Here is a 16,268-nt window from a genome sequence, read left to right as displayed (position 1 = left end):
CAAAACTTAGTCTTTGTCTAACACATTTAACTTAATATTATATATCTCGTACATTTACGTAAACTTACAAACGTGAAAAGTCAGTAAATCTAGCTTTAAAAGTGTCAAAGAGAAAAAAGGTATATTTTTATTAGAACAAAAGATGGCCTCGGATTACAAATATCGATAAACAAAAATACTATATCTAGCAACATGTTATTAAAACAATATTTATTATTTCTTAACTATTTGGGCGAAAAGATAAATCTTTTAATAGGGACTTCAATTATTTTAATTTTGGCATCTTAGCCTAGCAGCTACCTCGGAAGCTAGGACGTGATATTTGTGTTCTTTGCAAAATGTTTATTTTACTGGTTTTCTAATGTTTTTAGTTATAACTTCGGATAGACATAAAATATATAACTTTTTTTAATTTTATAGTAGAAGCGATGAAAAGTATTGTTTGTTTTGATGTTATAATATAGAGGGCAAAAAACGTGCTATGAATATTTAAATATAATCTGTCGCATTCAGCGTTGTACACTTATGACTCACCGCATGTTAGGTTGCATCGAGAAACGCGATCAAGATGTTTCTTATTTATTGTTTGTAATATAGTGTTATTGTTGATATACAATAAATATTATACAATTATTTTACATTTTTTTTACTCCGTGGTGAACAATTAATCACATCAGTGCCTTATTTTGAATGCAGTAATATTAAGTGTTCGAATTTTACATGATAGTGAAAATAATTACACTTTTACGTAATTATGGCCGAAAAGGTAAGTGAAGTTGTTATTATTGATTAAAACCTCTTTTCACTTAAAATTTTACCGATATTTTAAATTTAAAACGACAAAAAATTGTAGCGCGTGCACCTGTCTTTGCTCTGCCATGTAAGGCTTCATTTTGGCGAGTATTATGAGAAAATTTTAGTGTTATTTGAACGAAACAAAATAAATATGGTACTGTTGGATTTTATAAATTAAATTTTAAATTATAACTGCCCTTACTAGAACTGTTTTTATTTTAAATTTCAGAAATATAAATGATAAACTTTTATTCAGTTTCATAAACTATTTATGAAAATTTCAAAATTTGTTTTATCCAAAGATATTAAATTAGTTTAATATCTCTTAAAGTATATAAACAAACAAAAATTTAGCCTTTTTTAAGTAATATCTGAATATATAAATACCATGATTAATAAATACCATGACTAAATGTTATTTTGAGATCTTTTCAATTCATGTTGTATAAAAATTTTGAAAAAATCAACATAACAATAGAAGTGATATTAATTTTATTAGTTATTTTATAAGTTGCTGGTTACTTTTAAACTACATGTGTGTTATTTGATAACAGAAAACACAAGAAAATCCACTCCCCGAGGGTTCCGCTGAATGTCCAGAGCAGCTTAAAGATGCAGCCCCCCGGCCTGTGAAGGTTGTGGCTCCCAACCCTGTTTCATCTCCTCGGTTTATACCCTCATTTACAAAAACACCACCAAATGAGTTGTACAGGAAACTGTTGCCGGCCGTGTTGTTTGTACTAACATTTGTCACCGTTATGACCGTCCTGTTGATTTACATGGATACCGTCGGTGAGTTATACTTGACTTATATAAACACATAAGTTAGAGAATACAGGATGGAAAGTTTACCGACACAACCAGGACTAGAATCCGCTTCCTTCTGAATATTGGGGTACAGTTGCTAGCATTATTTCTTATTTAATTTAAATGTTTCTTTAACATTATTTCAGTCTTAAAAATAATTATAAGAATATCAAATTCATGTTTCTACCAGATTATATCAAAAAAATGTTGATATCAGTAGCTTCTCATCCATTCCATGAAGTGAAACATGTCTGGTTTGTGTTAGTCATTTTTAAAACATCTCCGTAGAGTATAGAAATCTATCAATATATTAATGGATGGTAACATTGTAATTTCAGCTCTGGGAGCCCAGCAGTTCCGTCTGAACATGTCTCGTGACTATGAGCTGGCTCGCATCTCAGCCGAGTCCCCTACATTCGTGGAGTATGTCCGTCAACGACAGGAACACCTGGCGTCTCGACCTCGCCGCCCTTCATCACCTCCTCCCACCACCACGCCACGGGTCGAGGTGCTCGACGGGATACTCGGCAAGATTGTGAGTATCGTTCACTGACGACTCGCAAGAAATCTTTTCAAATATGCATATCAGTTGAACTGTGATGAGCATTAGTGCTTATGTGTATAGACATAGGGAGGATGTATAATGTAACAAGTACTGAAGAACTGACTGTGATTTTGTCCGGCGATTGTGGCACGTATGTTAATGTCTCCTGTCCTTAGGACAACGGCACGCTGGTAGAGTTCCTCTCTTCGGGCGGGCGGGACCCCACGGCGCTGGCGCTGGAGGCCCGCGGCTGGCGCGGTCTGGCGGTGAGGGCGGCGCCGCGCGACTTCCTGTCCCTGAGGGCAGAGCGCGCGCTGCACGCCTGCCTGTCCCCGGGCCCTCACCCCCGCGAGGTGAGCTACGCCGAGCTGGATACGGACGGGTCGGTGTTCCGATCGCGCGTGCTGTGTCTGCCGCTGTTGACGGTGCTGCTGGCGGCCGAGGCGACGCGCGCCGACTACACGGCGCTCGACGGGCCCGCCGCCCCCGGAGCTCTAGAGGCTTTGCCCTTCGAGCGACTCCGCCTGCGGGTACTGGACGTGCGCTCGTCGGATCGGGACGTGCTGCGACGTTCCGCGGAAGTGCTGCGAGCCAACAATTACAGCCTCGCCGCCAGCTTCGACGACGGACTGCTGTTCCGCCTCGACGGAGACGTGTGAGATGAGATGAGATGAGAACGGAAGTCGTCCATTTTAAGTAGAGTCAGCGTGGCCGCGAGCACGCGCGCAGTATTAACACGACAGTAACTAATGAATAATCAGCGGAACGTTTTAACTTATTGCCTCGATTCACCGCACTACACAGGAATGAACGTGAAGCAATGCTCAGTGCGGAGCGAGCGCCTCCTGCAACGAGTTTCCATGGTATTTTTAATGTTTTAATTGAGTATTACATTGTGCGTCTGTTTTTTAATAATAATAATGATAACAATTGATAATTTTTAATTATTTTAAGTATTAATTTAATTGCTAGGTTTCGGTTGCACTCATTCCATTTTTTATTTGATATATGATTTGTTTTATTTGATTGTTGTAAGACTGATTCTCTCGACTAGTTTAATGGCAACTGTAAGGTCTAAGTGTATTTTAATTTTATTGATCCCTTTCCTTCCCTGCCCGGGTGAGGTCGGTCTCCATTAAGCTTAAATCTAAGGAACACTAGATTTAGTTTTGTATTCGCTCAATTTTTCACAAATTAAAGGCTTTAATTCAATGATAACGATTGTTTATTGATTGTTTAAAAACCAAACACAAATACCGAGCACCAAGTTCATGTCAAACCCAAGACCTGGGCCGAATGCCCTTATCCTGTAACTGAAAGCTTAGCCAAGTGTTGTTGTTTTGGTAAGTCAAATATATAAAAGATGTGTCTGGGTTAGAATACGTGTTATTATATATAATAACCAGACGAACTAATATTGTTATACAACTGTCGGTATGATCATTGGACACTGACTGAGATCTGGAACAAAATACATCAAGTAGAAGAAAACTGTGGAGTAGTGGAGGAAGGGGGAGGGGGGGGGCACGACCTGAACATCAAGAGTTCTATCTCTGTTATCAGTGTTATAAAGATATAACAATGATAAGTAGTCGTTTTTCCATGAATATTGAGCAGATGTTCTTATCCTTCACAGAGGTCACTAGTGACGGTTCCGAGTGCGAGCTTTATAAACGAATGGTTACAAATTTTCTTTCAGCGCGTCTGTAAACAGCTAGTCGCCAGGCTTTCCTCCGACATGTAGCCTGTCTCTTCCCTCTGATTTCCGTCGTTGTTTTAGTCAGTATGCTGAATGTCCGCTAGATGTCGTTATCTCCAATCAGTTTTCTCGCTAATTCGTTAACTACAGTCGTTCAACTGATACCTTCCGGAGTTTAGTTCGCCTTCTGTCCGCATTAAGACTTGTTAATAGAACGCGCGTATTGAATACAAAGTACCTATTGCTCATTCAGTTATTATCATAAGTTAAAGGCAAGACAAGTGTTTTATCTACAACCAGTACTGATGTATATAACCTGTTTGACTGGTCGTACATATTTCTCTGTGTAGATAAACATTACAATAAGTAATATTTAGATAATTGGTACATTCCCTTTTATTATCGGTTAATATATGACAATTGATTATGCGAGTGTTTTTATCACAGTCATAATGTCTTTGTGCTCGTGTTCAGTGCGTGCCAATAATTCACGTACATTACTACCAAATAATTCTATTTGCCTCGGAAACGTATGAATGTTTCCTAAAATACTGTTGAATGAACTTTATTTTCTATTTATCGTATTCTGTAAAACATATTTTTATTATCGCATATTTTATTATTCAAACCTAATAAAGCTAATAGACTTGGCTTCGCCTTGGAGCGCTCATGGCGCTGCAGTAAAGTATTAAGCTAGATATATTGAGGAACTGTCATCAAGAATCAAATCCGTACCCGAGGAGCTGAACAAAACCTTGTACCTGCTGTTGACATTTCTGTTATCTTTTCTTTTGGGATGACATGCTACAGCTAGTGGACAATGATAAAATAGCTTTATGAGACAAAAGCTAAGTTGACACAAGTCTTAAAGCTAGACGCACTTCGGCTCTCAATTATGAAGAAACGCGTTCGTCTTGATAGAGGCACCAGGCATTAGACGTTTCGTTCAAAATATATGAATTGTCATCACGCCTGCCCCTGAACACGGTTGTTGGAAAGAAATCGAAACATGTAGTAATAAAATAGGGTCGTGGAAATGAAAGAGTTGCGTTAAATTTTCATTTATTAATAATATATTCCGTCCGTGCGTCGCTCGTCGCGGGAATCTCTCCGCCGTCCGCCAACAACCAGTATATATACATGATACAACTTTAATACACCAACCACTTACACTAAGCGTTGTGCGACCGACCCGCCGCGGACGTAACACGCAACACGTCAACTATACAACATTTATAAAACAATTAAGAATTAAACTTTAAAACGTTTATTGCTCTCAAATCTCTAAACGGAAGAGTTACTTAAAACAAATACAGTACGAACAACCTGAAACGGAACTTAATTAAATAAAAACAAAATGGCCGTTATTTTTTTTAATACTTATCAAAACGAACGTCCTCCACAACGACGCACCGAGCTCTGTTCTAATTACTTATATAGAAATGTATGTAAATATTAACTTCAATAAAAAATGCACCAAAAGAGCACATCTGTACGGAACGAGACATTGTGAGACGGTCCGTGATGACGTCACAACGAAAGGACTAACTAAGAGATAATAATACGTAGTCAGTTACATATGAAATAATGTAAACAACACGTGAACACTGAGCTGCCGCCCGCCCAGCCGCCCGCCCGGCGTCACGTGGCGCTAAGTACATGACGTACGATCGTACAAAAATACAACTCCGATATGATAATGATAGTTACTTTATTTAAACACTAACTAACAGCACTACTACCCGTGGCCCTAGACGTTCTGTCCACGGCTCACACAGGCGCACCCGACTCCGCCGAGGGGGGTGCGGTTGGTTGCTGATGTTCCAACATTATACGAGTGATATATGTTGAAATACATCGGGAATGATTTGAGCTTCGTATATATGTATATTATAAGTATGTACAGACGTAGGGTGGTCCGTGGGTTAATATCATTCAGTGTGGTGCAGCGGTCCACTACCCCTAAACACCTCTCCCTCTATATAATCTGTTCCTATCTAGTAATAGGGCATTACATATCCCTACCACGAGTCTTCATCGTCACACTACATACGGAGCGTTTCCCGTTTTTCATTCATAAATCCTTTCACGTGATAGCGTCAACGTAGGTCGGTGGACTGTTAACGCTCCGTGTGTCGTGTGTCGATGCCCACTAGTGGTAGGTGTGTGAGGTCGGCGAGCGCCCGCCCGTCACGAGTATCATTGCAGCAGGTCGTCCGTGGTGAGGTTGTTGTTGTTGTTGCTGTTGGAGGCGACGGGCCAGGCCGGTCTGTGGGCGGGACTGGCGGGGTTCGACTTGAGCTGGTTGATGGAGGGCGCGGGCCCAGCCTTGGGCGAGCGCGGGGACAGCAGGTTGTCCACGTCGATGATGGTGGAGGCCGCGCTGTCCGCCCACGTGGCGCCCAGCCGGGGGGCCAGCTTCGACTGGTTGTTGTTGACGGCGGCCGCGCCGCTCCGCTGGGACAGAGCCGCGCTCGGCTGGATCGGCTGAGGGTTCGGCTGCAGGCGACACGGCTGGAGGCTCGGCTGCAAACCTGAAGACGGACACCGACATGAACACACGAACACAAGACTCTAACCGCGACGAGATACATACTCACCGATGGCGCGTCAACGACAGTTATGAGGGTCGAAGGTACATGTGACTAAAAGAAACCTGAGATCGACAAAATTTATTTAAACCGTAACATTGTATATGGCGACGGCACAGAACGCGACTAACACTAGCTCGGTGGAGACGACGCGCCCGCTGGGGGCGCTGGAGACTATCTTAACTTAACACCTAATATTAAACCTAGCGCTGCAGCAGATCACTCGCCCATAGCGCTTTGTATGAGATGCAACACTTCTCCGGCGAACACGGTGGCCTCGGATTTGGGTCCGCCGAGGCGGTGCGAGAGGTCGGCGTGCGTCAGTAAGTCGATGACCCACGAGCACAGCTCCATCATCACGTCGTAGAACTCGCCCTTCAGCATGGACTGCGGCAGGGCGAGGGCGATGGCCGCGATGATGGATATGACGCACAGCTGCAGCTCGGGGTGCGGCGTGAAGCGCAGGAACAGCACCATCTGCAGGATCTCGCGGCAGTACACGGGACACTTGGGGCAGTTCTTGGCGGCCAGCACCACGCTGCCCACCGCCGACAGGTAGCGCAGCAGCAGCAGGTTGTCGATGTCCTGCTTCAGGTTGTGGTGGCTCAGCGTCAGCTGGCGGTAGCCGAAGCCGGCAATGAGCGGGTAGAAGAAGTAATCCGACACGGGGGCGAACTGGTTCTTCTTGGCTTTGGAGAAGGGGTGGGCGCGCTTGGAGTGTATGAACTTGGTCTTCTTGAGCAGCCTCCGCCTCAGCACCTCGTCGCGCGGCAGCTCCTTGGCCTCGATGATGATCTCGGCCTTCTTGTGTATCTCGTACGAGGGGTCCGTCTTGATGTCGGCGATCCTCTCGGCCGCCTCGGTGAACACGTCCAACATGAATATCTTGGTGGATATCGAGTAGCGGCCGATGTCGCTGTGCACCTCCTTGCACAGATGCTCGGCGCACACCCTGGGCTGGCTGCATACGATGGCCACTGCCGTGTTGAACTTCAGACTCTTGAACTTGTCCACGTGGTACTTCTCCTCCAGGTGCACGAACAGGTCCAACAGCTCGATGGCGAGCTTCCCGTCTTCGTGCTTCAGTTGCTTCTTCACGAGATTCTCTGCCGAGGTGAGCGCGGCCTCAAAGGACTCCTGATCCTTGGCTTCCCGGACCACCTCTAACAGATCCCTCAGGTAGTTGGGTTTCTTCTTGGAGGCGACGCTGACGTCGTTGGTCATGTCGTAGGGCTGCAAGTCGTCGTCGGAGTCCAGGTCCAGGTTCCTGCCGCCCTTGAGAGCGTCGAGTTTGGCGGATATGATGGTTTTGACGATCTCCTTGGTCTGCTGGGGTCCCTTGACAGCGCATGTCACTATCGTGTTCTGGACGGGCTTCTCGACGTGGTCCGTGACCTTCTCCGCTATAACGTCCATCAGTTGCTGGGCGTCGATGAGCCTCCGCTCGGCTGTGGGTGGCTTGGCTCGGTCGTCCAGCACGCACTTGTTGGTTATGGTCACCAGCGTGTTGTAGATGTCGACGCACACTTGCCCCAACTCGTTGAACTCGAAGTTGAGTCTCTCCACAGCCGCGCGGTCGGAGTCGTCCACCTCGACCAGCATCTTGCAGACTATCTCGACCGTGGCCATCCCCACACAGCGGAACTCCGTGGTGAGTATGTCTAGATGCTTGGACATCCCCTTGTATAGCATCCTCTTTATTTCGATTAGGTTCCAGACGCCCTTCCTCTGCCTCCACATTATGATCCTGTACTTGATGGCCAGCACGAGCAGCACCGAGGTGTGCATGTGGTGGTCTATGTTGATGACGTTGTTGAGATGAACGTCGGCCCAGGTCTTTGCGAGCGTCACTATCAGGTTGGTGAGTATGTCCAGGGCGTTCTTGGTGGTAGCAATGTAGTAAACCAGGTTCTCCGGGATGGTGGTGTCCCTGAAGTTCTGAGGATGCACGTAGAACGGTATCCTGAAGGTGAGTATCTCATGCCAGTCCTTGTTCAGCTCCAGGTTATTCCCTAATAATAATTTAATCGGCTGGATTTTTGAGCTGTATACGATCGGACATCTCTTGAGCAGGATCAGCGCCAGCTTGTCGATCGCCTGTCTGCTGAGTTTATTCAGCACCGTCTGAATCAGCTTCCTCCTCACGAACCTGTAGGGATCGTCGTTGTTGTCGTCGGTCCAGGCGATCAACATGTCGCACAATTTCAGAACGGCCTCCGTCTTTATATAGTACACGACATATTTGGACACCAGGTACGATAAATAGGATAAATTATACAGGGTTCCCTGGTAGAAGTTGCTCTGACACATGTAGTCCACGGAGCGGATCACTTGGAACAGGAGGATGAACGAGTAGTTTTCGTGAGAGAACTCTATCGGAGTCTTGATCTCCAGTCTGTTGGCTATCCTCTCGGGTAGCGTTGTCAGTAACTGGACGTAGCCCTCCCAGTCTGTCATGAGCCTCACGTCTTCTCCGGCCACACTGCAGTCTATTATGGAGGCCAGCACGGCGTCGCTCTTTGCGAACTTGAGCGTCACATATCCGAGAGCCTCCAGCACCACGTCGTTCCTGTCCTCCTTGACATACCCGCACAGGTTAGTGAGTATCTCGTTACTAACGTCGAAGCCTTCCTCCACCGTGAACAGATACACCACTTCGTCCCTGAACTCCGGCCAATGAGGTAACAGAACCCGGACGATGCTGCCCAGCAGCTGGGAGAACACCTCCAAGGCCTCGTGATCTATGAGCCTGCTGTCACACCTGGACAGCTTCTGTACGGTGACGGGCCCCGGGAGGTATCTCTTTATGACTTGTATCCTTCCGTTCACGTCGGCCACGTCTCCTTCGCTCTTGATCCTCTCCATCACGTGTAGTATGTTAACCAGCTTCTTCATCTCGGCCCTGAGCCGGTCGCTGTGTGTCGGTCGGTCACCATCTGGAAATAAACAATACCTGAATGTGCCCACAAGTTAATGATCGATCACAACACACAAGCTAACATACTACGGGAGGGGGGAGGTCGCTAGTAGTCACATGTACCTTCGGATACAAATAATATAGTGGTATCATACATATAGTATTTTTATACCGTACCTGTTATATTGAGAGCGCTGTCGAAGTGCGAGGAGAGGGGGTCGAGGGCGGGGGTCAGGCCCGGAGCTAGTCCAGGGGTCAACCCGGGGGTCAAACTGGGCATCGCAGGGGACAACTCACTCAGGAGTTGGAGGTTGGAGGTGGGAGCTGAAACTGTAACATAATACATGTTATCGGTCGTCTGTAGAGACCTTTATTTATGTTTGTAACTTGTTTGTCTAAATAGATTTCATTTGATTTCCATCACAGACGTTTGTTCCTCGGAGAGGGACCGTCTTGTATGTATAGAGTACCGACCTGTCTGCGTGTTATTGTTGTGGAAGGCGCTGGTGAAGTCGGCGAACCCCTCGTCGTTTCCGTTTCCGCTGAAGGCTGTGCTGAAATCTCCAAAGTCATCGTTCTTCACCGGTCTGCTTGAAGGCTCGTCAGCTCTGGAAATTAAAAGCTTTATCTTATAATAGTATTTATGTTAGTACCGAGAACATTCACTACTGTTTTTTTTTACGTTTATTTCCCAATTGTTTTCAGAGAGAGAAGAAAGAACAAAATACAATGTCTTATATATTATAACGTGAATAATTTTCGCTCGAATGTTTCCTGTCTAAGATACATCATCAGAGTTCCACCCGGGTGCGTTCAGTATATTGCACGGGGCGGACGGTACACATGACTAGCTCCTTGGGATCTCTCTTGTACATGATTCATGTAACCCTATCTGTCCGTGACGTGCCTGGGGTCAAAGTCGTCCTCTCCGGCCGGCGTGTTGTCTGTTTGTGCGCAGGTCTTGAACAACTCGTCCAGCAGCTCCTGTGACTGCTGGGTCCCAGAGGTGAGGGGCGGGCCGGGCGTCACCGCGGGGGCGGGGGGAGCCCCGGGAGTCTTGCCGTAGTTGGCCGCCGCTCCTGAATATTAGTCAGTAGCAAGTCAGTTACATTATCACGCTGTATGTGTGTCCCCGGCGGGCGTGTACTCACCCAGGTCTATCTTCTTGACGGGCGTGCTCTGCTTGTTCCTGGCGGGACTCCTCAGACTGATGTTGAGCGTCCTGGAGGTGTACTCGCTGTCCCGGGCCGGGACGGGACACTCGTCTATCACCTCGGAGTCTCGGTACACGTTTTCTCTGTAACGACGTATGTGTGTTTGTGTCACTACAGCCCGTATGTCTGCGTACATGCGCTAGTGATGTTTTATTGTGTTATATACTTGTTATGTTTGGTGTGTCCGTCGTCGCCGTCCGAGTCCTCTCTGTCGTAGTCGTCTTCGTTTCTATCTTTGTCGTCTGAAAAATAAAAAAAAAAATATGAAAACTTAATATCTTTTTAGTGATCGAGTACAATTCAACAGAACTAAAAAAATGAGACATCTAAAAGCTGTATCGGGACTCTGAGCTATAGACCTCACTATTTATATAATGAAAATTAGTCATTTATTTCGATGGTCCCACATTCCTTATTCCATATAACTTTAACATCCGCAGACATCAGTCCGCATCGTATGTTGAGTAACTTTCGTTATTGTCCGAATGTTGTTATTAAACTATCATGTGTCTATCGTGTGTACAACAATGTCCCTCACCCCACCCCCCGGCCCTGTCACTGTACTCCCCCCACCCTCCGTGTCCCCCACCGCCGCCCATACCTCCCCGCCCGCCCAGAGACACAGCCTCCGAAGACATTCCTGTGAACAGATAACATTCCTGTATCATACGATAAGCTCCACGGCGGTGTTGTGTCGGCAGGTGTACCAGTTCCCGGAGCCTCACCTATGTACTTGTCCTTGTTCTTCTTGGCTTTCTTCCTCTCGTCCCGCAGCTTGTCGTCGTCCTGGATGAAGTCGATCAGCTCGCGGACCTTGTGCCTTATGTTGATGCCCTGGGACATACGGACATACATTAGTTCATATGTTATCATATTCACAGTCACGCCTTGTATGACTGTATACTACACGGAACAGACGGCTGAGACTTGACTGGCGCGAACATATGTTGATTAAATATAAATATACAATATGTAACATAAAATTTGCAAAGTTCTTGCTTATTACTACAGCTAAAGTCCATCAAAATCGGTCCAGTCATTCAACGTCAACATCCCTGAGCTGTTAACATAAACCTGTTCCTTATGTAACATATATCTTTCCTACCTGGTCCTTGCCCAAGTCATCGACGAAGGAGTAGTTCTCCAGCGACCTCAGGTCGTAGATGTGTTCCCTGGCCGAGGTCACGACTCGCTCGGAGCCGTTCCTCACCAGGTAGCTGAGGAGGAGGAGGCACTGGAGGTGGACACGGACAACATATAATACATGTCATTATTGTATTAGATAGATGATTAGGAAACAGTAAGTAAATATTAAAATACAATTTTGAAATGATTAATGTTAGCATTTAGCAAATCTGTGTGAGGAATAATTGCTTGCTAAGATGATCATTACCAAAAACTCTGTGATAAATAAGTTGTTTGTTGTATGAAGACAATGTCTGTGATTCATTATGAATATACTTATTATATATAAATACATTGTTTGTAAAGTAATTAATGTATTTATGGCTCTGTTTATATTTAATAAAAACTATTTCATAGTGTTCAGTCCGTCTGTGTATGACTTTAACCTTGTAAGTCCTTCTCCAATGCGCTTTGTTGTCATGTAACATTCTCCTCCACAACATAGACATGACCTCCGGGAAGTGTTCGTATGTGAAGGTCGCCAGCGCCAGCTCCTGCATCTGTTGGCCGGTGGGACCCCAGGCCTCGTCCGAGGTCGCCTCCCGGACCTTGCCCTCCACCTCCGTGTAGTTCATCACCACGTTCGTCCTGGGATAACCGTGACATCAATATCAAGAGTTGGAACTAAGTTAATGGAGCAGTCTTTGAAGGAAAGTTCTGTTTTATATATATTCGTTTTACTATCCCAGCGGTAATAGAATATTAAAATTTTTATTTATATAACTATTAAGTATCTACACTAACAGTTGTGTTGCGATCCTATTCAGGAAACATGAAGGAATCGTAATTATATTCTTCTCTTTATTTAAAGGTAGCTTTAAAATATTCATTCTTGTCTTTTTTGGAGACGCAGCATGTGACCGTCGCATATATTACCAGAATAAAAAAATAGTATTCAGTAACTAATTTAAATACAGTAGGTGCTTTCTAACTGATATATTATTTTCGTAAAGTAAATAAAAGACTGAAGAGGATAATAAAAACATCCCTTAGACATTACGTACTTTTGACGCAAGTATTTAAATCAACCATAAGTGTATAATATTTTAATAGTGAATTAAAAGAAACTATAACTAACCCTATTATAGATCTGTGCTGTGTGTGAAGTACCAATTTCTTGTACTACATTATACAACACTCCACTATATTTATATATTGAAATTAATATGTATGAAAATATGACTTGAGTCCATCTATTCTGTAAACATAAACATTTCCGCAACAGATTGTTAAGTCGCGGACAGGAGCTAGTGGAGCCTCACGGATGTAGTGCTGTGTATTTCGTATAATACTGATGAGTTACATTGTATTATTTCGTCGTCTAAATTATAGTTTTTCACATCAAGGTCGTTGTTAAAGTGGCGTTTCCTAAAACCCTGCATTCCATTGTTATCAACCTATTTCAGAAACAGCTCGTTCTTGTTATAATTTTAATATATATGTATGTTAATGAGTCACTTGTGAGGAACCAAACTGACGAGAATATAATATATATTCCATACTTGTATCTATACATATTATAAAATAAACTGCCCCGCCGCGTCTGTGTGTTCGCAATATTAATCTTTACATATTTTTTAGTAATCATAATTCAGTAAAATATTTTTTCATGTAACATGTGGAAAATCTGGTACTATGCTATTAATATTGTGAAACAGCAAGTGAAAGGGGCACAAGGTTATGTATAAGATAAGACAAATGTGTTATATCTGATAGATTACAATTACAAATAATAAAAATGTATACTTTAGGAGTTTGGTGCCGACATCCTGAAACACGGCTCATAGGTGGCATGTACACAATGTATAGTGAGAGACCTTGAGCATTCACAACTATTCAGGCATTCAAACAGAATGTTCACAAGTATTACAAGACCTATTAACTTGTGTGTATATATATACTAATTATATTTTAATAGCTCTTTATATCTTATCAATATCTATCTTGGTGACGTCTGTAATTCAATGTGATATTTTCGTGCATATGAGAATTCTCTTTAATTTAATTGAGAAACAAACTCACCAAACTTACTATTTACTGTCTAAGTTGGTTAAATAATAATTTATGTACATTTGGTATTAGCTGTTAGTTATAAAAATATCTCGAGTCATTACAGAGGAAGCCGTCACTCCATCAGACACAAGCTTTGGTTCTCTCCGCTCAGTAAACAAAATTATAATTCGCAACAATACATACAAAATATTTAATAATAAAGTTGTTTTTTGGTTGGTGCGTTTGTCAAGTAATGGTATGTTTAGTGTCATTTTAAAAAATAGTCTCAGAGATTGTTTATAAATGTTTACAAACAGGGACTGTCTCAACAGAAACCAACAGCTGCTCTCATTATATGTAATGAAATAGAAAATATCCTACAAGTATGGAATGTTACGTGGACTTGATATATACAGAAGAATTTTACTATGTGGATTTATGATATGATCGTCTTTATTTACATAGAAACAGTGTTATAAACATGTGAGTATTGTTGAACACTGAGAAATAAGGTGCTTAGAAAGACAGTAGAAATGGAATTGGGAAATGTTATTGATATTTGTTACAATGGTAACTGATTATTATCTATTAATTCACTATACTGTGCCTTAAAACATACACTCACACATACAGAGTTTTAGAAAGTAATGTATTGAGAGGAAATAATACTGTAATGTATAAATATATATAAAAATCCCTATAAAGAAACATATTTAACATATCTGTCATAGACATTTAGTTAGTGGTGAAAGTAACTTTATGAGTAGTTTTTCAGTGTAGGATGTTGTAAGACTAAACCCAGATGTTTACTGTTTCAACAATGTTGAGTGTCAACACGATAGGATTGTGCATAATCTATGTACAGAAGTGTTAATTTTACACTCGTTACAATAATTTTAAGTAGGATATAATGAGAGTTATACAATAATTTTAATAATATATATTTCCAAATGATTACAAATAGTGTAATATATCTAGTAAGTAATATTGTGATTATATGTAAATGTGATCATCACATTGTCATCAATAGAGTGTGAGCGTACGGATTAGTACAAGAAAAGATTAAGAGAAAATACTTCGCCCATAGCTGATAACAACTATCTTCGAAATCACTAGAAAATCGGATGAAATGTAAAGTTATATTCATGAAAAATGTTAATAGAATCATAATTATAAGTAATTTAAGAATAAAAACTCTATGAATTTACTTACTGAGAAGAGTGATCACGATTAGCATAAATTAAAAAATATTGTCTCTACTTACACCTTGTCCGCCAGCTCCCTGACTTTCCACATACTTATGAAACGATCCATTTCACTGAACTTTTCCTATATGTCGCGTTTTTAAAGCAGTTTAACGTTAAAATTTTGTTAAATTAAATAAAAATTAACGATAAACGCGAGATGATGATTTGGCTGACATTCTCGCAAAATGGCGAGTATTAAGGTGTTGCCAGTTGATTATTGAATTTTGCTACATGTTGAACATTCAATGTATACTAGCTATATTGTATCTTTATTTTAAAATATTTTTTGTTAACAGGTTAGATACCGACTAAGACTGATTTTTATAATAAATATTTGATATGATTAAATAAATGAATAAGTTAAAGTTGAATTGTTTTGTTTAAGCGTAAATAGAATTTGGTTGATTATCTTAATTACAGTGGATTTTATTTATTACGACCTTGGTTGTAGCGACCATTTGTCTATAGCGACGTTAAATCTCAGTCCCTTGAATTAAAGCATACTTTAGTATGTACAAACATATGGCTATAGCGACTATGGATGTAACGTCGAGTTCGGGTGTAGCGACTGTTTTTATTGAATAGTTTGTAATAAATTCTTGGAAATCCCAAGCAGATATTGCGACCGGAGTCGGCCGCCAAAGGCACAAAAGAGCTTTCTTATCTTTTGTTTACATCCATACAGATGGTCAGCAATCTTTACTTTTTGTTTATAAATATTAGCTAGGTAATTAGTTAGGTAAGCGTGTACGTTTGCGAGTTTAAATGATTCAGTTACAAATTGGTATTCAGAGTAGCAACTGTGTATAATAAACTTTTGAATAAGTATGGCTCCTACACGCACGTTTACTGTTAAAGAAAAGGTAGAAATCATTTCAAAATTGAAAAATGGTGCAAACACTGCTGATTTGTGCAAAGAATACAAAGTTTCGCATTCAACAATATCTACGATGTGGAAAAACCGTGATAAAATATTAGAGTGCTTTGAGTCCAAATCCTTAAAAATTAAGAAAAACAGTCAGCTTATCACCACTAGCAATTTGACTGATAATGAAATTGTTGAAATTGTTGCTTCATCACCTACGACGCAAGATGAGGAAAATGAGGAGGAAGAAGAAGATGACAAGGAAGGTGAGATTCCTACAACTGAGGATGTGTTATGTGCAGTGACAAGGCTCAAAAGATATTGTCTATTTGGTGATGGAAAGGATAATATAGACATTGAAGGAGTAATGAAAATAGAATACACCCTACAGCGTATGCTAGCGCAAAAATAA

General features: G+C 42.1%; 2 protein-coding genes across 4 annotated transcripts; one reads left to right on the top strand and one right to left on the bottom strand.

Moving 5' to 3' along the window:
• The first annotated feature begins 503 nt into the window (after positions 1–503).
• LOC116774786 (protein Star) lies at positions 504–3,364 on the top strand. Of its 2 annotated transcripts, none has more exons than XM_032667544.2 (4): positions 504–766; positions 1,350–1,587; positions 1,941–2,137; positions 2,323–3,364. In XM_032667544.2, the coding sequence occupies exons 1-4, from the start codon at positions 755–757 to the stop codon at positions 2,803–2,805; spliced, it is 930 nt and encodes a 309-aa protein (XP_032523435.2). In that variant the 5' UTR covers positions 504–754; the 3' UTR covers positions 2,806–3,364. The 2 variants fall into 2 exon arrangements, with proteins under 2 accessions (XP_032523435.2, XP_032523436.2); XM_032667545.2 differs by lacking the exon at positions 504–766 and adding an exon at positions 846–949.
• A 3,138-nt stretch (positions 3,365–6,502) lies between these two features.
• On the bottom strand, positions 6,503–15,205 carry LOC116774899 (uncharacterized). Of its 2 annotated transcripts, none has more exons than XM_061524139.1 (11): positions 15,009–15,205; positions 12,139–12,340; positions 11,673–11,801; positions 11,293–11,401; positions 11,106–11,207; positions 10,734–10,809; positions 10,505–10,650; positions 10,261–10,432; positions 9,828–9,961; positions 9,531–9,683; positions 6,503–9,372 (listed from the first exon to the last, which is right to left on the bottom strand). In XM_061524139.1, exons 1-11 carry the CDS (start codon positions 15,056–15,058, stop codon positions 6,656–6,658), a joined length of 3,990 nt encoding a protein of 1,329 aa, XP_061380123.1. In that variant the 5' UTR covers positions 15,059–15,205; the 3' UTR covers positions 6,503–6,655. The 2 variants fall into 2 exon arrangements, with proteins under 2 accessions (XP_061380123.1, XP_032523571.1); XM_032667680.2 differs by having other exon boundaries at positions 11,169–11,207.
• Between the last annotated feature and the right edge of the window lie 1,063 nt (positions 15,206–16,268).

The sequence above is a fragment of the Danaus plexippus genome, chromosome 23 (genome assembly GCF_018135715.1).
Source record: "Danaus plexippus chromosome 23, MEX_DaPlex, whole genome shotgun sequence".
In the NCBI taxonomy this organism is placed as follows: domain Eukaryota; kingdom Metazoa; phylum Arthropoda; class Insecta; order Lepidoptera; family Nymphalidae; genus Danaus; species Danaus plexippus.
The sequence above is the reverse complement of the archived record's forward strand: the minus strand, read 5'-3'. Positions and strand labels throughout refer to the sequence as shown.